At 44.6% G+C, this 25,276-nt stretch overlaps 1 protein-coding gene across 5 annotated transcripts in view; it reads left to right on the forward strand.

Moving 5' to 3' along the window:
• VPS13B (vacuolar protein sorting 13 homolog B) overlaps window positions 1-25,276 on the forward strand; it is a 1,616,194-nt gene that overhangs the window by 721,716 nt on the left and 869,202 nt on the right. For all 5 annotated transcript variants that reach the window (XM_063924187.1, XM_063924188.1, XM_063924189.1 and 2 more), the window contains exon 22: window positions 8,092-8,219. In XM_063924187.1, coding sequence (XP_063780257.1) covers window positions 8,092-8,219 — 128 coding nt within the window. The remainder of the gene's footprint in view (window positions 1-8,091; window positions 8,220-25,276) is intronic.

Consider the following 25,276-nt stretch of genomic DNA (forward strand, 5'->3'; position numbering starts at 1 on the left):
ACGGCTCCGCAGGAGACTGGGCACATCTAAAGAAAGATTTAGGACTATCTGGTGTGCACTGGCTCCTCCCCCTATGCCCCTCCTCCAAGCCTCAGTTAGATTTCTGTGCCCGGCTGAGCTGGATGCACACTAGGGGCTCTCCTGAGCTCCTAGAAAGAAAGTTTAATTTAGGTTTTTTATTTTACAGTGACACCTGCTGGCAACAGGCTCACTGCACCGAGGGACTAAGGGGAGAAGAAGCGAACCTACCTAAGTGGTGGTAGCTTGGGCTTCTTAGGCTACTGGACACCATTAGCTCCAGAGGGATCGCACACAGGACCCGACCTCGTCGTCCGTTCCCGGAGCCGCGCCGCCGTCCCCCTTACAGAGCCAGAAGCAAGAAGGTCCAGAAAATCGGCGGCTGAAGACTTCTGTCTTCTCCAAGTTAGCGCACAGCACTGCAGCTGTGCGCCATTGCTCCTCATGCACACCACACACTTCGGTCACTGATGGGTGCAGGGCGCTGGGGGGGGGGGGGCGTCCTGAGCAGCAATAAATAACACCTTGGCTGGCAAACTGACACCATATATAGCCCCAGAGGCTATATAGGTGTATATTAACTCCTGCCAAAAATATTAAAATAGCGGGAGAAAGCCCGCCGATAAAGGGGCGGAGCCATCTCCCTCAGCACACTGGCGCCATTTTCCCTCACAGCTTCGCTGGAAGGATCGCTCCCTGGCTCTCCCCTGCAGTCCTGCACTACAGAAAGGGTAAAAAAGAGAGGGGGGGCACAAATTTAGGCGCAGTATAATATATATATGCAGCTATATGGGGAAAACACTCTTTATAGGTGATATCCCTGTGGTATATAGCGCTCTGGTGTGTGCTGGCATACTCTCCCTCTGTCTCCCCAAAGGGCTTTGTGGGGTCCTGTCCTCTGTCAGAGCATTCCCTGTGTGTGTGCTGTGTGTCGGTACCGCTGTGTCGACATGTATGATGAGGAAAATGATGTGGAGGCAGAGCAAATGCCTGTAAATGTGTTGTCACCCCCTGAGGGGTCGACACCTGTGTGGATGGACTTATGGAAGGAATTACGTGACAGTGTCAGCTCCTTACATAAAAGGTTTGACGACATAGGACAGCCGGCTACTCAGCTTGTGACTGTTCCAGCGTCTCAAATGTCATCAGGGGCTTTAAAACGCCCGCTACCTCAGATGACAGACACAGATGTCGACACTGATACCGACTCCAGTGTCGACGACGATGAGACTAGTGTATCCTCCAATAGGTCCACCCGTTACATGATTGAGGCAATGAAAAATGTGTTACACATTTCTGATAGTACCCCAGGTACCACAAAAAAGGGTATTATGTTCGGTGAGAAAAAACTACCAGTAGTTTTTCCTGCATCTGAGGAATTAAATGAGGTGTGTGAGGAAGCCTGGACTTCCCCCGATAAGAAATTGATAATTTCTAAAGGTTATTGGCAGCGTACCCTTTCCCGCCAGAGGATAGGTCACGTTGGGAAACATCCCCTAGGGTAGATAAAGCGCTTACACGTTTATCAAAACAGGTGGCACTACCGTCTCCGGATACGGCCGCCCTAAAGGATCCTGCTGATAGAAGGCAGGAAGCTACCCTAAAAGCTATATATACACACACGGGCATTATATTGCGACCAGCGATTGCATCAGCATGGATGTGCAGTGCTGCTGCTGCGTGGTCAGATTCCCTGTCGGATAATATTGATGCCCTGGATAGGGACAATATTTTGCTGAGGGGTGGAACTGTTGGGGATGGTCTTTCAGAGCTCGTTTCCACAGCTACGGCTGGGAAATCGACATTTTGCCACAGGCTACCCCACAGCAAAAGAAAGCACCGTATTACAGTCCTTTCGGCCCCATAAACACAAGAGGGCTCGAGGCGCATCCTTTCTGCCGAGAGGCAAAGGTAGAGGGAAAAAGCTGCAGCATACAGCCAGTTCCCAAGAGCAAAAGTCCTCCCCCGCGTCCGGTAAGTCCACAGCATGACGCTGGGGCTTCACAGGCGGACCCGGGTAGGTGGGGGCCCGTCTCAGAAATTTCAGCACACAGTGGGCTCTCTCACAGGTGGATCCCTGGATCCTTCAAGTAGTATCTCAGGGGTACTGGCTGGAATTCGAGACGTTTCCCCCCCCCCCCCCCCCCCCCCCCGCCGTTTTCTAAAATCTGCCTTACCAGCAACTCCCTCTGTCAGGGAGGCAGTGTTGGTGGCTATCCAGAAACTGTATTCACAGCAAGTGATTGTCTAGGTACCCCTCCTTCAGCAAGGAAAGGGTTACTATTCCACAATGTTTGTGATACCGAAACCGGACGGTTCGGTGAGGCCCATCTTAAATTTAAAATCCTTGAACACTTATATCAAAAGGTTCAAGTTCAAGATGGAATCGCTCAGGGCGGTTATTGCGAGCCTGGACAAGGGGGATTACATGGTCTCCCTGGACATCAAGGATGCGTACCTACATGTCCCCATTTACACCCCTCACCAGGAGTACCTCAGATTTGTGGTACAGGACTGTCACTATCAGTCCAGACGCTGCCGTTTGGGTTATCCACGGCACCGAGGGTCTTTACCAGGGTAATGGCCGAAATGATGATACTCCTTCGCAAGAAGGGAGTTTTAATTATCCCGTACTTGGATGATCTCCTGATAAAGGCGAGGTCCAAGGAACAGTTGGTAGTGGGGGTAGCACTTTCTCGGGAAGTGCTACAACAGCACGGCTGGATTCTCAATATTCCAAAGTCACAGCTGGTCCCGACGACACGTCTTCTGTTCCTGGGAATGATTCTGGACACAGACCAGAAAAAAGTGTTTCTTCCAGTGGAAAAAGCCGAGGAGTTGTCATCTCTAGTCAGAGACCTCCTAAAACCGGGACAGGTGTCGGTACATCAATGCACACGAGTCCTGGGAAAAAGGGTAGCTTCGTACGAAGCAATTCCATTCGGAAGGTTCCACGCAAGGACTTTCCAGTGGGACCTGTTGGACAAATGGTCCAGGTCCCATCTCCAGATGCAACAGCGGATAACCCTGTCGACAAGGACCCCCTGCACGCGAGTCCTGGGAAAGATGGTGGCTTCATACGAAGCCATTCCCTTCGGCAGGTTCCATGCAAGGATCTTTCAGTGGGATCTGTTGGACAAGTGGTCCGGATCGCATCTTCAGATGCATCGGCTGATCACCCTGTCCCTAAGGGCCAGGGTGTCGCTGCTGTGGTGGCTGCAGAGGGCTCATCTACTAGAGGGCCGCAGATTCGGAATACAGGACTGGGTCCTGGTGACCACGGATGCCAGCCTTCGGGGCTGGGGGGCAGTCACACAGGGAAGAAATTTCCAAGGACTGTGGTCAAATCAGGAGATTTCGCTTCACATAAATATTCTGGAGCTAAGAGCCATTTACAATGCCCTAAGCCAAGCAAGGCCCCTGGTTCAGAACCAGCCGGTACTGATCCAATCAGACAACATCACGGCGGTCGCCCAGGTAAACAGACAGGGCGGCACAAGAAGCAGGAGAGCAATGGCAGAAGCCACAAGGATTCTCCGATGGGCGGAAAATCATGTGTTAGCACTGACAGCAGTGTTCATTCCGGGAGTGGACAACTGGGAAGCAGACTTCCTCAGCAGGCACGACCTCCACCCGGGAGAATGGGGACTTCATCCAGAAGTCTTCCAAATACTGGTAAACAGGTGGGAAAGACTACAGGTGGACATGATGGCGTCCCGCCTCAACAAAAAGCTAAAAAGATATTGCGCCAGGTCAAGGGACCCTCAGGCGATCGCTGTGGACGCTCTAGTAACACCGTGGGTGTACCAGTCGGTTTATGTGTTTCCTCCTCTGCCTCTCATTCCCAAGGTAATACGAAGGCGAGGAGTGAAAACTATACTCGTGGTTCCGGATTGGCCAAGAAGAGCTTGGTACCTGGAACTTCAAGAGATGCTTTCAGAGGACCCTTGGCCTCTGCCGCTCAGACAGGACCTGCTGCAGCAGGGGCCCTGTCTGTTCCAAGACTTACCGCGGCTGCGTTTGACGGCATGGCGGTTGAACACCGGATCCTGAAGGAAAAGGGCATTCCGGAGGAAGTCATCCCTACCCTGATCAAAGCCAGGAAGGATGTCACCGCAAAACATTATCACCGCATTGGCGAAAATATGTTGCTTGGTGTGAGGCCAGGAAGGCCCCAATGGAGGAATTTCAACTGGGTCGATTCCTGCATTTCCTACAAGCAGGGGTGACGTTGGGCCTCAAATTGGGGTCCATTAAGGTCCAGATTTCGGCCCTGTCGATTTTCTTCCAGAAAGAACTAGCTTCCCTGCCTGAAGTTCAGACTTTTGTCAAGGGAGTTCTGCATATTCAGCCTCCTTTTGTGCCCCCAGTGGCACCTTGGGATCTCAATGTGGTTTTGGAGTTCCTGAAATCACATTGGTTTGAACCACTTAAGACTGTGGATGTGAAATATCTCACGTGGAAAGTGGTCATGCTGTTGGCCCTGGCTTCGGCCAGGCGTGTGTCAGAATTGGCGGCTTTGTCCTATAAAAGCCCTTATCTGATTTTCCATATGGATAGGGCAGAATTGAGGACTCGTCCTCAGTTTCTCCCGAAGGTGGTATCAGCGTTTCACTTGAACCAGCCTATTGTGGTGCCTGCGGCTGCTGGGAACTTGGAGGATTCCAAGTTACTGGACGTAGTCAGGGCCCTGAAAATTTATGTTTCCAGGACGGCTGGAGTCAGGAAAACTGACTCGCTGTTTATCCTGTATGCACCCAACAAACTGGGTGCTCCTGCTTCTAAGCAGACTATCGCGCGCTGGATTTGTAGCACTATTCAGCTGGCGCATTCTGCGGTGGGACTACCGCAGCCTAAATCTGTAAAAGCCCATTCCACAAGGAAGGTGGGCTCATCTTGGGCGGCTGCCCGAGGGGTCTCGGCTTTACAACTTGCCGAGCTGCTACTTGGTCAGGGGCAAACACGTTTGCAAAATTCTACAAATTTGATACCCTGGCTGAGGAGGACCTGGAGTTCTCTCATTCGGTGTTGCAGAGTCGTCCGCACTCTCCCGCCCGTTTGGGAGCTTTGGTATAATCCCCATGGTCCTTACGGAGTTCCCAGCATCCACTAGGACGTCAGAGAAAATAAGAATTTACTCACCGGTAATTCTATTTCTCGTAGTCCGTAGTGGATGCTGGGCGCCCGTCCCAAGTGCGGATTGTCTGCAATACTTGTAAATAGTTATTGTTACACAAATTGGGTTATTATTGGGAGCCATCTGTTCAGAGGCTCCTTTTGTTATCATACTGTTAACCGGGGTTCCTATCACGAGTTATACGTGTGATTGGTGTGGCTGGTATGAGTCTTACGCGGGATTCAAAATCCTTCCTTATTGTGTCAGCTCTTCCGGGCACAGTGTCCTAACTGAGGCTTGGAGGAGGGTCATAGGGGGAGGAGCCAGTGCACACCAGATAGTCCTAAATCTTTCTTTAGATGTGCCCAGTCTCCTGCGGAGCCATCTATTCCCCATGGTCCTTACGGAGTTCCCAGCATCCACTACGGACTACGAGAAATAGAATTACCGGTGAGTAAATTCTTATTATATTGTTGTTGTTTGTTTATGGGTAAACTGATATATAATGCTTCCCTTTCTAATGTGAAGGGATGCATTCCAGGTTATATGCAGTTATTGTCTTATGTTCTAAGCCACTAGCATGTTCTCATTGTGAATGATTCTCACTAGCATGTTGTAGGGGTGAAGATGAAGGCATATGGTTTATTTCTGTTTGGTGAGTCCTGATTGGTATAAGACGTCTTACTGGCAGAGCAGGAACACCAATCTCAGGTATCACAAGATCCACCGCCCCAAACGTACACACACCCCTCTCAGCCCTTTTAAAGTTGGTAATGCAGTTTTGGAAGGGCACAAGCAGTTGTTGTTCAGAATAGTTATGCTCTATAGTATAGTATAGATTTTTATTTATATTTACTCAATTTGCAAAACTGAGTGAACGAATTGAGAAGCCCTATATACAAATGCCTAAACAAGGCCATAGACGGTATGCGGTTAGCATACCGATCGTCGGGATCCCGGCAGTCACAATACAGATGCCGGGATCCTGACGTGGGCATACCGCCGCTGGTATACTGGCGAAGTAGGTGATTCCCCCTCTATGGGTGTCCACGACACCCATTGAGGGAGAATAGAACCTGTGGGGAGCGAAGCTCTCCACCGAGCCCGCAAGGGTATACCGGCGAGGTAGGTGCTTCCCATAGAGGGAGAATAGAGCTCTCCACCGAGCCCGCAAGGGTATACCGGCGAGGTAGGTGCTTCCCATAGAGGGAGAATAGAGCTCTCCACCGAGCCCGCAAGGCTATACCGGCGAGGTAAGTGCTTCCCATAGAGGGAGAATAGAGCTCTCCACCGAGCCCGCAAGGGGCTCATTTGCGCTCACCCCCCTACCGGCAGTCCACCGCTCAGGAGGCTGATGTCGGTACACTGACATTTGGCATCCCGTGCGGTAGTAAATCATACCGAGCCCCCACAGACACACACCAAAATACTGTCCACTAATAAATGTCCACTAAAACACTACAAACACCCAGTGCCGCTGACTGGATAAATGTCCAGCTGGTGTACATGAGGCAACTTAGTATTTTGTGTAATCGCACTCCAACAACATGGAATGATACAACCAGTGCTGCAAAATGAATATGCTGTATTAATGTGCTCTTCTGCTGAAACTATGAATGCACTTAGAAGTGAGTGCTTAACATTTACACTGCGAACGGGTGTACAAAGTGTGGAGACACAAAGGGGCTGTATGGTGCTAGAGACCAGACGCCCATAGAGTTGAACAATGAGGAATGCAGTTGTGGATAGGTAATTTAAACTTTTAAGGGACTTACACACTGAGCGATACTAGCTAACGATATGCACTATATAGTCCATATCGTTAGAAAAACTAGTGCATATCGTTCCGTGTGTACAGAACCAACGCTGAATGATGTGCTATCCGGTGGATCATTATCGATGGAAAATATAGACTGTGTATGCACATACATTTTGGCTAGACACTTGCCTAGATAGTCATAGCCAAAATCGCTCCAGGTGTATAGTCAATATCATTGGTTCTGGACTCGAGACGTTCAAGGGAAATCGTTAAGCCAAAATCGTTCATTGCTGGAATCGCACAGTGTATATGTGGCTTTAGGGGATTTCCAATTAACCCCGGTAAAACATCGGGTGTGAAAAACTGATGTTTTTGACTATTTTTCACAGTTTTTTTTAATAGGTTATCCTTATAGATCGCCTGTAAAAAAAAAAAAAAAAATAAAGGAAAAAAAGCCTTTTCTCATGAAAACAGGTGAAACAAAATCCCAAAGAGGCTGCGGCGACTGGCAGTGTCCCATGCCCGCTGCAGCAGACTGGGTCTGCACAGAGGGTGCTGCGACCCGGGAGCCGGCACTCTGTGCCGAGACCCCCAGCGGGGATGTCGGAGCAGCGCCGCAGCCCCCTCTTCCCCTGACACCGGCGGTGGTCATGTGACCAGGGAGACGGAGGTCAGCACTGCACTGGGAACTGTCAGGAGCCGGCATCCAGTGCAGCATCACAAGCCCCGATAAGCCGCCGCTCGTGCCAGCTTATCGGGGCTAACAGGTTGCATCCTAGGAACGGCTGCAGTAGCGCTGAAAGCTGCATTCTTCCATTGCTGTAGACTGGTGAGGACCTTTAGCACCTATTACCTAATGGTAATGTCACCTCAGTGCTGACAGTGTCCCAAAGTGGACAACCGTTTCAATATCATCTTTGCATAAAATGACATCAGATCAAAAAGGTTTCGTTTTTTTTATTCAAAGCCCAAATATCTAAACCACTCTAGGCAGCCTAAACATGGTTCTTGTATTGTTATTTCTTCCCCAGATTTGGGTTAGGGTTAAGGGTCTGAGGCTAGCTGCACAGTAATTGTAACTGCCATTATAGGAATGCTGGAGATGTGCTGGCGGCCTGGCACGGGTAGATAAGATGTTGCTGTAGGTAGCTGCTTAAATCTACAGTATAATTGTATCTGGTTCTGCATTGCCTTCCAGAATCACGGCCCCTATCCGTCCCCGCCAAGGTGCTGCAGACCTCTAGGGAGGGCTCCAAGACTCCGGAGGAGAGGATGAAGGAGTTTATCGCAGTGGTGTGGAACGCAGTTAAGCGCCTCACTCTTCAGGTAATGATAAAGCTATGATAAACTTTGTTACAAAATAAATAAATGTATACCGTAGTATTTTGCTGCTGTGAAATGTACTGTCAGGGAATGTATAATGTATCACTATATCCATGTAGCTAATGTTGCTTGTTGTATTGTCCCTTCCATATTGGATGCTTAGTATTATAATGTTAGGAGTAGGGGCTGGTTGGCAACTATTAGCCTAGGGGGCAGACTCAAGCAAGTGGCCCAGCTTTTCACAGGGAATGCAATGCAAAAATGGGCATGACAGTAATGTTGGAGGTGTGGTTTGTGTAATGTGGGTGTGGTTTAAATAGCTAATGAAATAAGGGGCAGTTACCTGTATACTGTATATACACTCAATTAGCTGCGAGTTTGCGCCTGTGCTCCTCTATATGTGTCTCTAGCTGAGCAGCGGCCAGGGGGAGCTGGGGCAACCTCTGCCTGTCTCCGCAGTCAGGTGGCCCTGGAACACTTAAATTACACTGTCCCTAGGGACAAATGGCACCCTGCCCCCCTGCCCAGCCCAGCCCCTGGCTGGGAGCCCAAGGAATGACGTGTATGTGACCCACGAGTGATTGTGGCTAGTATGAATACATCTGTACTGTTTGCAGTCGTTATTCTTGTCATGTTTAAATTAGATACTAAACGCTGGAAAAGGATTTTCCTCTTACCTGATTGATCTTACAGTGCAACAAATTGCACTCCATTTTTATCTCTGTTTTGTAAATGATGTGGTAATAACTATACATATAGAAGTTCATGGCAGGAGTGCTAATAATGACCCTGGAATCTTAGCTTAGTCTGAGGAAGTGATTTTCAACCTTTTCTAACTCACGGCACACCGAACTGTTTTTTTAAATTGCCAAGGCACACCATCAGTTCCCCACAGAAAAAAATAAGAAACACACATTGGCCCTCATAGTAAAAAAAAATCCATACATACATTGGCCTACACAGAAAAAGACAATCACATTGCTCCCCACATAAATCATATTGCTCCCCACATGAATTATTCACATTGTTCCCCCCATAAATCATTATTCTCCCCACATGAATCCTACTGTTCCCCACAGGAGAAAAAAAAAATAACAACAAATATTAGCCCCTACCGGTCAGCTGTCCTCCTCCCTGTCCCTCAGTGGTGGGGGTTGTTCATAGTGGAGTGCTGTGAATACTGAGCAGCCGGCGGTCGGGCAGGTGTGGATGTGGGTGGACAAGGAAATCTGTTATGCAGGCGGGAACTGGAAGATGTGTATGCAGGCGGGTGAGCTGGCTGGGTGGTGAGACGCGGCGGTGTGACCTATGATATCACACCGCCGCGTCTTCAAGGCATACGTCACGGCCGGAGCTGATCCTCTAAGATGAGCCCGGGCCAACAGTTCACTCTGAAGGTGCAGGAAGCTGCTCTGGCTCCGCGGCACACCTTGCAACTGGTCGCAGCACACTAGCGTACCACGGCACACTGGTTGAAAAAGCCTGGTCTGAGGGATTTGCGTGTTCCAGTTGTCGTAGTATTGTTTGTTGTGTGTTTCAAGTCCAGTTTTATTCATTTTCTTTCCACATTCTAAAATACAATGACCTATTTAAAGTAAAATTATGCATTGTTTTATGGATTCATACAGTAATACCTACAAGGATAACGCAGACATTAGTTTATTACAGCCTGCAGCGGTCTGCATCTGAGAGATATGGGATGAAAACCTTGATTTAAAGACTAGTATGTAACAAGTGAGGAGAGAATGCAGCTATCATATATTTATATAGTGCCATCATTTTACGCGGTGCTGTACTCAGACTATTCCCGCTCTATTGGAGCTTTTATAATCTAGATCCCCTCGCATATAAGCGCACCCCCACATACACACTAGGCTTAATTTATGTTAAATACAATTATCCAACCAGTATGTTGCAGGAGTTTGGGAGGAAACCTGAGCACACAGAGAAAACCCACACAAAGAGAAGTAAAACATACAACATTTGTAGAACGCCTACATTTTCCCAGTTGTGTTGTGTGAGGGAGGGTGTTCCGCAGAGTGGGTGCAGTCTGAACATTTCCTGTAACCAGTGATGGGAGCAGGTCCCGTAATAAGTGTTGCTGGGTGACGCAGATCTTGCTCACAGGGGTTAAGGCCTTGTATATTAGTAGAAGTATTTCATATTGAATTCAGGAAAACACAGACAACCAAAGTAGAGAGTGGCAGGGTGGAGCAGCAGTAGAACAGCGTTTGCCAAAGAAAATCAGTTTAGTGCCTGTTTTTAAATACGAGGGTGGTTCAATAAGTAAGGTAACAAGACCCATCACATGTCTAATGGTCTCTATTTCATCTTAATTTTGCGCCAGGCCATAGCAGATGGACCACTGTTTTCCCTTACACCCATTAGACTGTGCCGTATGTTACTGCGGCGCCCTGCATAGGCGGTCACCATTCGCCCCTCAGCCACAGGCAGATATGCGGAGGACACAATCCGTGTGGTTGCATCGCCCCCCTCCCCCCCTTCCTGCAGGCTGAGGAGGACTGCTGTAGCTCAGCGGCAAGAGCCTCCCCAGAACCCCATCAGCCTAGTACACAGCAACATGTGCTGGCTGCTGACCGGTAACAGGCGAACACGGGCCCCTCCAGCAAGCCCGGGCCTAGGTAATTACTACAGCCCCCCTTCCCACCTCAGCTCAAAGCTTGTGGCCGGCTTCTCCACTTTTTGCACTGCTTGACAGTAAAATTATAAAGTGATATATTATGTATGGTATCATTATAATTGGTTTATTACCGTAAACTGATGATGTTATTGTTATATGTAACACTTTCATAAATATCATTACTTTACAATTTGTGCCCCCCCCCCCCCCAATCTCCTTCCTTCTCTTTATCGATTTTGTGCATATGTTACAGTCTATACCTGATATTCTAGAATCCAGACCACATGGTACAATTTATCATCTGTCCTTTCATGTATGTTATACCTTGTAAGGTCTCTTATGTGTGATACAGTAGTCCTATGTTTATTTTCTGGATTTTGGTTACTTTTCTGTTTGTATGCCATATACCAGTTATTAATGTTTTCATGGGTATGCATTTATACAGTATATTTACTATATGTTCTCCAAAACTTCAATAGTTGTTTTTTTTGTTTTTTTTTTGTAAACTACTTTTTTAGCATAATAGTATTTACATTTGTCCCACTTAATTTTGTTACTTGAGTATAATCTTCTGTGGCTTTATAAATAAACCCATTATTTGCTGCATGTGTTTTTCTTTTTTTCTTTTCTTTTTTTCACTCTCTAAACACCTGGATATTTTTTATTCAAGTATTTAGACAGGTGAGACTGAACGCCAAGTTGATTTTAAAATTTAAATTATTTCAATTCTAGTTCAGGCAGTAAGAGATAGCGCTTTCTATGGTTAGTATTTGCAAAATAGAATCTTTTTGTTACGATTAAGTTGGCTTTCTTTGATTGAGCCATTTACTGCAAATCTGATGCTAAGCATGTGAATATATTAAATAGCCCATGTTTTTATATAGCTGCATGTCGTTATATATACTGATCTACCTTCATATCGGTTGCTGTTACTGGTACCACAAAACTAATTTTGGTTTGGAATCATCTTATGGCTTCATGATTGGAATTCTTGCTCGGAATCAATGTTAAAATGTAGAAAAAATGTTTTTCTAAGCCACCGTGAAAATGATATAAAGCTCCTATGTTACAGAGAAACATTAAGGGCTCTATTCACAGGAAATATTATGCACCTATTTCTTGCCCACAAGTTAGCAGAACAGATTTCTAAACTGTACTGATATTCACTAGAAACTTGGCTGCGAGCAGGAGACCGTGTTTTCATAGAGAGAAACAGGATGAAACTATAATCATGATATACCGTCTTGTTCATATGATTTAAACAGACTAATCTTTTGTCTTTAATGTGCAGAAACTGCTTTATGGTTGTTACACACATCCGAGGGGCATTTCCTTAACTGGTTTTAATCCCTCGGTCCACAGTGCGGCAAATAGAAATTGACGATTTCTCAATAGGATGGTGCTCATTTGCAGACTGTAAATTCACATCACACCACATCGGTCGCTGTTTGTTTGTTGATTTTATCGTTCTCAAGTAGGATGGAGACTGCACAAAAATATCATCTGAGCCTCCGTTAGCAAGTTATGGTTATAGGGCCTTATACAGGTTTGTTAGCAACCCCAAAAAAGCACACTAATGAGCAAAACCTTGTTGCACTGCAGGTGGGGCAGATGTAACATGTGCAGAGAGAGTTAGATTTGGGTGGGGTGTGTTCAAACGGAAATTTAAATTGCAACGTAAAAATAAAGCGGCGAGTATTTACCATGCACAAATTCAATATAACCCACCCAAATCTAAATCTCTCTGCACATGTTACATCTGCCCCACCTGCAGTGCAACATGTTTTGACCCATTAGTGTGCTTTTTCTGTTTGCTAACAAACCTGAATGACCGCCATAGTCCAGTCTTGCTGACATTAGTAATGGTCCAGCTATGGGGGGGTGTTTTTCCGGGAAATGACAAACAGGTGACTTCTAATATCCTGATAAGTTAATGGATATGGCCAACATCAACATGTCAGTGATGAAGCATAGAATGGGAACACCACGGGATGTTACTTTATGACATAAATCCTTCCTTACTACAGAGGATAATTGGACGTTCTCTACTCAGGATTTTAACCCTATGTTTCTAACAGTCAGAGGTGTCTTCTCCTTCAAAAATAGATGCCACACATACAAAAAAATGCCATGTCTTGGGTTCTGCCACTTTCTGGTGCCAGTGCCGTTCCATGAAGACAGTCATGCCAGCCTGCATCATTTCTGCTCTTAAAAATTATTTTAAATGACCATTCAGTTAGTTAGTCCCCAAAGACAGCTAGAGAGGAAAAAGATAATAAATGTTTGCTCTTTATTACATGGAAAAAAGAGGAGAGGACTATTGTGGATCTTCCCTGAATTCTATCATCTGTTTGTTGTGGTTATTGCTGGCACCCCCATCATTATACAGAGTTTGGGATGGTACTCACCTAACAGATGGACGGCCGCAATGCTCTCAAATCTCTCTCCATCTCAAAACAGGATGTTTTGGCTCATTAAATGTTTAAACACCAAGAAGGGTGAAACCCTCTCCTGAAGCCATAGGCTCTTGTCAAGCAGACCATATGTAATTTATACAAGGCGAAGTTGGAGTCAAATACTGTATAACAAAGCAGAGTTCTTGGCAGCTGGACAGAACTCAACAGTCACGTTTATTTTCTACAGACAGTAGTGTGTGAGCTGACACGATAGAGATGGTGGACATTCTTTATGTAGAGAATTGAATAGATTAGCACGAGTTGGATTTTTGTTTTGATCATTTAACTAGTAAATACCAGTATTCAGCTGAATGGAGTGGTAGCTTCAATGAGAGAAGACTTTTTAGCAATTGATTAAAGACAAATTTGCAAGTTAAATGTTCCATTTCTGCAGCTTAGTCTCTGGAAAGTGGCAGCATTCTGCGGCAGTGTTATACTCACTAAGCTTTCTGAGCCTGTCAAAGACCATTGCTGACGTGGGATCTAATCTACAGACTGCTATTCAGCACGTGTTATCCTACACTGATGGATTCTAACAGCAATGAGTGTGTGTTTTTAGCAGGGTGCTCGACCAACTCAGGTGCCATCATGAAGAGTGAATTTGAGCAATGGGCATGAGATGGGGGACAGAGTGACTTACTGCCTTTCACAGATCTTCATTGCCAGGACCCAAGCTACCTGATTTCTTACTGCCCCACTCAATAACTGGGATCTGTAGATGAAGGACTATTAGCAGTGCTTAGAATCTAACTGAATTAATTTGGGGTCAAGCTTTTAGCTTTGCACCTCCGACCCTATGGAACTCGCTTCCCTGCAGTGTGAGAGGCCTCTACTCTAGAATCCTTCAAACACAGACTGAACACTTACCTGTTTACTCACGCGTTTCACTAATGTCTCTTGTTAATCTTGTTTTGTATTTTGTTTTATAAAGGCAAATGAAAAGCACTTTTGAGTCCTATTAGGAGAAAAGTGCTATATAAATAATAATTAATTGTTGTTATTATTATTATTATTATCATCATCATCATCATAGTGAAGAGAGTAGAAGGGGAATTAAGAAGGGTTGTGACGTGTATTGAACTGGGTTTAATGCCTATTAACTGTGTGTAAAGAGGGTAGGTGTAATGTGTAGGTTATGTTCATTATTAATGGTTACTATATGGAAGCACTTAACATTTTCCTAGATTCCCAAAGATTTGATAAGCTTTACCCTTTAGGAGAGACCCTGTTTCATCTTCCTATAGTCCACTGACCAAAGTAATGGCTTAGAGTTTCCCAGAAGTCTATGTTCTAGGCAGTAAGGGATTATTTGTTTGTGTCAGTGGTGATTCTCAGTAGTCTACATCATCTTTCATGTCTGTTGAGTGGTCATTCCTTATCCAAACACAATTTCTTATTCTGGAATGGTGATGACGTGCTTATTAGCTTTATATGAAGAGGCAAATGACATGCCTCTTTTAGAATTATTATTTTATTTCATAAAAAGGTACAATCAATTCTGCAGATCTAGACGTGGAAATACAGATCAGTATTGAAATCTCAGCGTAGGTAACATTTAAACTGGACACATGGCATGAAGCAAATGTAAACCAGTTAGAACAAATTGACTCTTAAGGGGTCTATTTACCAAGCCTTGGATGGAGATAAAGCAGACGGAAATAAAGTACCAGCCAATCGGCTCCTGTCATTTTTCAAACCCAGCCTGTGACATGGCAGTTAGGAGCTGATTGGCTGGTCATTTAGCTCTGTCCACTTTATCTCTATCCAAGGCTTGGTAAATAAACCCATAAGTCTCCTATCTGTATGCACTGTTATATGGGCTGCCCTCTGAGAGTGCAAATAAAATCAGATCCGACCTTTGCGTCCTTTACAGAGGTTAGTTGGAGTATCCAAAGCCCAATAGGTTACTTTCCTGGGGACTAGAAGTGAATGGAGCAGCGATAGACTAAATACACACAGTCTAGCCGCCATCCCACCTCACCCCTAAGGATTTAAACATGCAGGTACTCTGTACCTATGTGCAGTTGTTTCTGTAATTAACAAAGTATTTAAACCAGAGGTTCTCAAGCGCGGTCCTCAAGGCACCTCCAATGGTCCAGGTTTAGGTATATCCATGGCTCATCACCGATGGTGTAATCAAATTGACTAAGGTGCTAATTAAGTCACCTGTAGCCAAGTATGGATAAACTTAAAACCTGGTCCATTGGGGTGCCTTGAGGACCACATTTGAGAACCTCTGATTGAAACTAAAAAAGTGTACATGTGTTTTATTTCCCTATTCCAGGATCACAACTTGTTTAATAGATATATTTGGTGTCACTGTACTCTGGAGAATTAGCCGATTACATTTTAGGGCACATATATTATGTTTCACTAAATGCTTCATCCATGTGCATAGGAGGACTATGTACAGGAAAATGTGTTTCAGTGCTAACCATTTGTATATTAATTAAATGAATCTACCTTCCTGGAAGCCGTCAAAGCAGCGCAGAAAGAGTGACGTAGTCAGCTTCCCCGAACTTAATCAGGTTGGTAACACTGCATTCTTCATTGGTTCATCATTAGCAATTGATATTTTTCATATGCAGCTCTTGACATAACAGGAATTAAAATAGGAGGTGATTCTATTTCAAGAATTTGCAATAATTCCTTCTCTTTAACACATAAATGTGTCCAATACTGGCCAGAGCACACGTTGCTACCAAAACTGTAACGGGATCCTTGAAACATAGACGGCGTTACCATGGAAAAATGAAGTAACGCTCGCTACAGCTGTGATGCATTAATGAATAGGATATTTTTTTATTTTTTGTTAAAGATCATTTGTGTTTGGTGTGGCTCAGTGAGTCCCAAGCAGATGGTTTCCATGAACAAGATGTGACCCCCAGCTCGAGGACTCCTGGCTTGCACATGACTAAATTCTGTTTTGCGCTGCGCTGTCAGAGTTTTACGTTAATGCACGATGTACTGTTCTAGATTTATTCCGCGCTCCATAAATCACTCCAGACTCCTCTACTGGAAACAACTTTTTCACTTGTCCGTCCTGTGGTTATTTAGACAATTGCTTAAAATAGTTTTTTTGTATATAAATAGTATTCCCGTACGCCTGCTTTTGATGTTTAGAATAGCCGTCCTCTTGTGGAAGGGAACACGTCATGCATTATGCCAGAACAATCCCACGAAGGTGGATAAAAAGAAAAAATGAAAGTGAAAAGTAGATTTCATTTAAACCTGTCAGAACGGGACATTTACAGTTTGGGTGTGTGGGTGGTCTTCCCTAAGCTTTGTTGGACTTAGTTGAAGGTAAACAGCTTCTCGTTTTAATTACTGTAATTTAATCGCAAGGAAGGTGTTAGTGACAAATATGTTTGGATATCGAGCTAATTGGTACCATGTTTTACAATCGCCGCTGTAAACACTGAGAGATCTATTAGGATGGGTCGTTTAATTCAAGATGAAAACAAGAGTTTGAGATATCCAAAGGGAGTGGGCGGATTTACTCAACTTAGATGTAAAAGCTACATGTTTCTTAACAGGTGTGGTGTAGAATTCTAAAGTACACTATTTGTGAACCACTTGTTACACAGGGGTGTAGTATGGGATCTCGGCGGCCAGCATACAGGCGCCGGGATCACGACCGCCAGCATACCGGCAGCTGGGAGAGCGCAAATGAGCCCGTTGCGGGCTTGCTGCGATCGCCACGCTGCGGCCACGCTATTTATTCTCCCTCCAGGGGTGTCGTGGACCTCCAAGAGGGAGAATAATTGTCGGTATACCGGGTGTCGGGATTCCGGCGCCGGTATACTGAGCGCCAGAATCCCAACCGCAGGCATACTGAAGACCACCCGTTACACAGCGCATAAAGTTTTGCACGGCCCTGTACACATGAGGTACTCAGGCAGAATGTCCTTGCCCAAATCCACTTCTAAGTTATTGTAACATTGGCAGCACCCTTAAGCTGGGTCCACACTTGAATGAAGTTAAGCCCCGTACACACGGGGGAGATGTGTGCTGAGCAATCTATCAGTGACTGCTCAGCACACATCTCTCCCCCCGCTCAGCACACAGCGCGATGTGTGCTGAGCGAGGTGAGGGGGGGGGGACTCATTTCACCGCTAGTCAGATTGCTTAGAATTTAAGCACGTATCTCTCCGTGTGTACCCCTTAACAATGCAACAGTGATTCCAATTTCTCTTACAATCATACAATCCCAGAACAAATTCCTAGCATACACACCATGCAGTCCTTGTATCGATGACATGTTATAGTGTTCATTTAGCAACCTGCTTTAATCACAACCCATGTATTTCCTTTTTCCTGCCTGGGGTGTTACTCTCTGCTCTGGTGCTTCTAGTACATTCTGGTGCTGAGATACAGACCAGAGTGTATTAGAAGCACCAGAGCAGAGCGTGACATCCCAAGCAGGAAAGGAACTGCATGGGTTATAACAGGTGCGTAGTGCTAGAATGAACACTACGATATATCGTGTCCAGGGATTGTATCAAATGAATTGTGGCTCATTTACACACTATGCAACATGTAGAACAGTGCTGAACGTCAGAGTCTATCCTAATGAGTGTAGTGATGGATTGTCATGAAAAGGGTGTTCCTTCAAGGAACTTCCTTGCTTGTGAGGTTACTGCTGGATAAGTGCTCACTCCCTCACTCACATGTAATTTGTGTCAGTTCTTAACAAAACATATCATGTTTGGGTGTGGAGAAAGGAGCAGTCAGCCATATTGGATGCTCAGTCGTATCTATAATGGATGCAGGGTGCACACAGGCTCCTGGGTACACGTGGGGCCCACACTACACAGGATGTAGTCATGTGACCCAGTCACTATAACGACACCAGAATCCCGAGCATTGGACAGCCCCGACAGCATGCCTACTAACGGGGTCCATTCCCACTCGAGGGTTTCCACGACACCCATAGAGCTGGAATAGAACCTGTGGCAAGTGCAGCCCTGCAACCCGACCCTCCCCCCTGCCGGCATTCTGGAGACCGGGATCCCGGAGTCGGTATTCCCAATAGCCGGGGTCTCCCAATACCAACCCCACTGCACTCTGCTTTCTTAAACCGCCCCTGATTGGACTGTGACAGTGGGAGAGAGGTGACATGTTTTTGGGGACACAGCCTGCTGAAAACATTGAAACTATTGCTCAGTTGGATGTTCCTTCCATTTACCCCTCAGTTTTCACAAGTTTCTGCTTCCTGAAGCAGAAACATCCCCACAGGTCCCGCCGCCATAAATCAGAGTAGCTGTGTTGTTTTTGGGATTATGCTCAGTGTTAGACTAGTGCTGAGGCCAAAATGTTACTTTTTAGTATCATCAGACTGTAGAGTCTCCCGTTATGTGGTGTATGGGTCACCTGCTAGCATTCTTGGAAATCAGGAAGATTCCATGCAAGGCGTCTTCAGCGGACAATCTACTAAAGATTTTTTTTTTTATAGGTACCACAGGTGTTGTAGTGGGATGGGCAGTTTCTTCAGTCGCTGCAATGGAAGACTATGGGCCTAATTCAGACCTGATAGTAAGCAGCAAATCTGTTAGCAGATGGCCAAAACCATGTTGCACTTTAGGGGGGGGGCAGATATAACATGTGCAGAGAGAATTAGATTTGGGTGGGGTGTGTTCAATCTGAAATCTAAATTGCAGTGTAAAAATAAAGCAGACAGTATTTACCCTGCACAGAAACAAAATAACCCACCCAAATCTAACTCTCTCTGCACGTTATATCTGCCCCCCCCCCCCCTGCAGTGCATATGGTTTTGCCCATCTGCTAACAAATTTATTGCTGCGATCAAGTCAGAATTAGGCCCCATGTCTGTCAGCGTTGGTAGCCTCCCTAACAGGTGCTCTTCTAAAGGTGCCCGTACACCTAAAGATTTACTGTATCTTCCAATCTGGCTGGTTGGAACGAAAATCTGGTAATGGATGGGAGCAAATGACATGGATGGGAGCAAATGACAGATGACCATATCAAATGGTAAACTGTCATTTGCTCCTATCCATTACCAGATTTTCGTTCCAACCAGCCAGATTGGAAGATAAATCCTTTCTCTGATTGGTACATTTCAATATTTTTTTCTGATTTGCTGTGACTATTTCTTGATCCTCACGATTAAGCTTTTCTATGTAAATAGATAAAAAAAAACTGTTGAATTTCTCAGATAGATGTAAGGATTTTCAAATACATTTAAACACTGGCGCTGGACTGAAACTATTTAATTATGTGAATACTGTAGACATTTGTTGGCCCCAGGATTTATTTAGATATACAGTGCCAGCATTGATTTATATTTATGTAAACCTTTTATTGTTTTTTGTTTGTTTTTTATCTGCAAAAATGTTTTGTTATGTAACATTTATACCTTTGTGGCACGGGTTCGGTATGAAATACCGACGGTCGGAATGCCGGTGGTCACATGACCGACCACAGCATCCCGACAATGAGTATGCCGAAACCGTACAGGGGTACGTATATTACACCTCTCCTGCCCCCTACCCTTGGGTGGTGGCATCTAAGGCTAACCACCCCCTAGTGCCTGACCCTAACCATCTCCCCTGGGCTCTAATCCCGATACTCACCTTCGGCATTCCAGCGCCGGTCTCCAAAGTGGTTTCAAGATTCCGGCGTCTGTCACATGACTGCCGGCATCCCTGTGGCACAAGTATAAGTACCAGTGCACTGGCCGGCAGTCACAGAGTATAAGATGTAATGTAATATCCCTGACAGATATACAGAAATTGGATCAGGAATAGATTTGTGTTGTGATTTCATATACAGTGTCTCAATTTCGAAATTTTTTCAAAGAATGTTTTCCTAAGCCCCCAAAGAGAGAAAAAAAATGTCATAACCGTTTCATAGTTTATTCCTTAAAAAAGAATTCTGTGATGACATCACTTGTAGACTGCAATATGAGAAATAGATAACAATATAAATGACATGTTTTACACAGTCCTTATAGTTTAACTTCAGATATGTGTTTACAGTAGGTTGCTAGAATTGATCCATTTAAATTCCGTTTTTCCATTCTTCATTTGAACGAGCGTCTCTAGTTGTTATATACTGTAGTTTTTGAACCTTACAAAGAATTAAGGTTCAAAAAGGGTTGAGATTGCCTAAAGGATAAAAAAAATGGGTCAGACTAGATGGGTCAAGTGGGTCTTATCTGCCGTCAAATTCTATGTTTAGCGTTAATTTATCCAGTAAATGAGACCATAAAATATTTTATTAATTTGATAGGATTTTGTAATTGATGGTCTCAGTGGATTAGAGGCGCATGCCACCAAGTGGTCCCTTTTCTACTAGATATGTCTTGAAATATAATACCAGGTGCTTGTATTTTGCTGCTGGTGAGGAATTGGCACATACCATTTTATTAGGAGTTAATGGAGTAGATGCTTGACGGCAGAAGCTACTTGATGGCAGCAAAGATTCAAAACCCACATAGATGTGGGGGTTGGCTATGCTATTCTGGTGGCCGGGATCCTGGCGTACAGCTTACCGATGCCGTGTTTCAGAATACCAGCGGGTGGAGGGGAGCACAACGAAGCCCCTTGTAGACCCGGTGGTTTGCTACACTTACCACAGGTTCTATTCACACTCTATGGGTGTCGTGGACACCCACGAGTGGGAGTAGTACCTGTATGTCGGCATTCCGGCTGTCGGCATTTGAAGCTGTCGGGATTCCAGCGTCTATATCCTGACCTCCAGGATCCCGACCGCCCGTACCATAACTACATCCAGGATGTGGCATGTGCTTCCTTTTCCACTGAGCCCCGCAATTCAGTCCACTGGCTATGCTTCCCTCATTGTACACGTATAGCATTGTGTCAGATTAGAAGCCTTCGTCAGTTATTAATATTTGACATTTATAACAAATTAATAAATAAATGAATTTAATTGTAAAATTTTATTACAAATTTGTATGGTTTCAAATTAGATTTTTTTTTTTTTTTTCAATATCCCAGTCCTTGTGTCTACATAATGGGCCTAATTCAGAGTTGATCGCAGCAGCAAATTTAGAGAACACTTAACAAATCCCCTCTTGCGCTATAAATAATATGGTATGGCTAAGAGTTCAATAAATCAAACTTGTTATTCCATATATTTTATATATTTTAATATATTAAAAAAAAATATATATATATATATATATATATATTTCACAGATAAACAACTTGACCGGTCAATAAAATCACTAACACTGTATATTCATATATAATATTATAAACTTCCTAAGGAGGTGGATCTAGGCATACTCTGTGCACAGAAAAATATTATGTTATAATGGTAAAGGTAAAACTCAGTCCGTATATTGAATTCAAAAAATCAAATACCAGCTGTAATTTGAACCCATGTAACAAATAGTATCCTTGAGAGTTACTTTGTATTGGAGTTCCTCAATGAGTTGCCGCTCAGCAAAGAAGAAGAATAATGTTAAAAGAAACCGCTCCACACTGGAGCCTTACGTGTGGCTTCCACCTGTAGTATTAGCACGGGAGAGTCCAAATGACAGACGAGGCGGTCTCGGGCTGCGGGAACCGGCACCTGCGCTGGCGCCTGCTGTGCTGATTAATTACCCGACTTCCAAGCTCTGTGAGTCCACACCTCTATGTGCCGTCTGCAAGCACCACAGTCACGGTCTCTCTCCTCCCGATTTTCGTCTGTCTAGAGACAGTGACGCAGGATGGCAATGCGGTTCTGGTTTCCAAAGCTGGTACAGGGGTCCAATATTCTGCCTGTACCAGCTTTGGAACCCAGAACCACATTGCCATCCTGCGTCACTGTCTCTAGACAGACGAAAATCGGGAGGAGAGAGACCGTGACTGTGGTGCTTGCAGACGCACATAGAGGTGTGGACTCACAGAGCTTGGAAGTCGGGTAATTAATCAGCCCAGCAGGCGCCAGCGCAGGTGCCGGTTCCCGCAGCCCGAGACCGCCTCGTCTGTCATTTGGACTCTCCCGTGCTAATACTACAGGTGGAAGCCACACGTAAGGCTCCAGTGTGGAGCGGTTTCTTTTAACATTCTTCTTTGCTGAGCGGCAACTCATTGAGGAACTCCAATACAAAGTAACTCTCAAGGATACTATTTGTTACATGGGTTCAAATTACAGCTGGTGTTTGATTTTTTTAATTCAATATACGGACTGAGTTTTACCTTTACCATTATAACATTATATTTTTCTGTGCACAGAGTATGCCTAGATCCACCTCCTTAGGAAGTTTATAATATTATATATGAATATACAGTGTTAGTGATTTTATTGACCGGTCAAGTTGTTTATCTGTGAAATATATATATATATATATATTTTTATTTTTTTATGTATTAAAATATATGGAATAACAAGTTTGATTTATTGAACTCTTAGCCATACCATATCATTTATAGCGCAAGAGGGGATTTGTTAAGTGTTCTCTGGTTATTGGTACTTGGGATTTCCAAGTGCCGGTTCTTTTTGACTTGTTCTACCCCAAGTCAAGCTCTTTCCTGCAGCATAAATATAAAATAATTTTTATTTTTTAATACTAATATTTGATCACCAGGACATGGTGATGATTTACTAGCGCCTGGTTATATTTCTTTTTACTGTCGCAGCAGCAAATTTGTTAGCAGTTGGGCAAAACCATGTGCACTGCAGGTGGGGCAGATGTAACATGTGCAGAGAGAGTTAGATTTGGGTGGGGTGTGTTCAAACTGAAATCTAAATTGCAGTGTAAAAATAAAGCAGCCAGTATTTACCCTGCACAGAAACAATATAACCCACCCAAATCTAACTCTCTCTGCAAATGTTATATCTGCCCCCCCTGCAGTGCACATGGTTTTGCCCAACTGCTAACAAATTTTCTGCTGCGATCAGGTCTGAATTACCCCCTATGTTTCAAGAGCTCAACAGATCGGATTATGATTAAGAGAAGTCTTTTGATTCGCGGAGGTATTTTTCCCCCCATGCGCTGCATATTTCCTGTGTGTATCACTAACAGGTTTATATAGCAGACTGTATATGTTCAACAAGCACAGGTACTTGAGATGTGGTCATCATGTCAGCGATCACACCATGTTGACCATATCATGTCGGCATTGTTGAAATTTCGAGAACTAACATGTCAACAACTGCAAAATGTCGACTTTACAAATGTCGGCAAGGGAAATGCTGACATTTTGTCAAATGCTGACATTAGTTTTAGGGTTAAGGTACAGTATGATTAGGAACGTACTTATCACCAGAATATTATCCGCAGCGTCAGGATTAGGGTTCTTACTGCCGAAACAGTTACATCGACGTTTGTGAACATTTCTTCACTGTCAACATGGTCAGTGACATTATGAACATGTCAACATTCTCACATCAACCTGAGTGTCAACATTCTGTTAACCACATATACGGAACCACAGGGAGACTTTAAATGACTATAACTTGGAGAGCATAGCACGGCTTGCAGCGATGGAACATCTGACCTGTCGCTAATGAACCAGAAAATGATTGTAGATGTTGGAGGCACAAACCTTGAAACCTTTACGCAGTGACTAATTCTAGCTGGTTCCTATAGAAAAGTCTAAATGCGTTACATCTGGAACAATACATGGCCCATGATAAATAAAGTATGTCCTGCAACCTTGGATCAATAAACTACTTATCAAAAGCGTAATTAACTTCAACGCATGACTCAAACAGCACTAACACCAGATACAAACAGAGACTTTGCGAAACAATATATTTATTTTTTCAAAATTCCACTATTTTCCTGCAATGAATTCTTGTCAGGTTCTCTAAGCAAGAAACCACAGAATTGTTTAATTCAGGATGCGTGCTTAGCTTGTGTGGGCCAGGTTTTCATATTATTTATAACAAGCCCAGGGAAATGCTGGTCTTTCTTCCTGACCATATTCTGTAATGTTAAAGATCATTGATGTTTTTACTGTAGGTTTTTTTTATAAATAAAATTAAAATATTGATTGAGATCAGCCTTTGTCAACTTGTTGTGGAAGTACAATTTCCATAATTGGACAGATACAGGTTGCCTGCTGCTCATATTTGAATCTCTCTCTCTCTCTCTCTCTCTCTATATATATAGTTAGTGTCAAGCGTCTGTTTTTTACATTATTGCTCCTCTCCCTGATGTCACATCGAGATCATACATACCTCAGTCTCTTTCTAGGTCACTAATACCCCTTTTCCACTAGCTCCTTAAAACACGGGTAAATGCATGGGGGCGCGCATTTGCCCGTGTTTTTCCCTAGTGGAAACGGGTCCCCCGGCAAATTCCCGGATCAAGTGATCCAGGAATCCTACCTGGGTAGCTAGCCGGGTTGAACACGTGTTCATCCCGGCTAGCTGTCTAGTGTGAACGGGTGCCGTGTCGAGGCGACACGGCTCCCGTTCACTGTGTATAGGGAGGGCGGCGCTGGGAGACCATGTGATCTCCCAGCGCCGCCCCTACCGCGTTACTAGCCGCGTCACCAACCCGGCAATATGCCGGGTTGGTGAGCGCTGTCATTAGGGGGCTGTAGCACGGGTCGCAGCCGTGTCAGGCGACACGGCTGCGACCCATGCTTTAAGTGGAAAAGGGGTATAAGCTATCCAATAGTAAAAACGCCATCCCAGTTTATCCAGTAGTTTTTGTGTGATGCTGGGACAAACGCAAACAAAAATTACAACTTTATATATATTATAAAACAAACACAATGATTTAAAAAAACCTTATTAAAAGCTCATGAAAGAGAGTTTCAGGGTCAGATGGAGTATCCTTGTGAAATCTTAGAATATTTGGCAGAAAAGATCGATGTTCTCTAGTCATTGTCCTCCTGTAGTGACTCCAATGAGATGCCCAAACTTTCTTGCAGGTCCTACAAATAAACTCTCATTCCATTAGGAGCACCCAAAAAAATTAGACCAATGGCCACTATTAGTATAAATCAGTGGCGGCTCCAGAGGTGGGTCTGCAGCGC

The sequence above is a fragment of the Pseudophryne corroboree genome, chromosome 5 (assembly GCF_028390025.1).
Source record: "Pseudophryne corroboree isolate aPseCor3 chromosome 5, aPseCor3.hap2, whole genome shotgun sequence".
In the NCBI taxonomy this organism is placed as follows: domain Eukaryota; kingdom Metazoa; phylum Chordata; class Amphibia; order Anura; family Myobatrachidae; genus Pseudophryne; species Pseudophryne corroboree.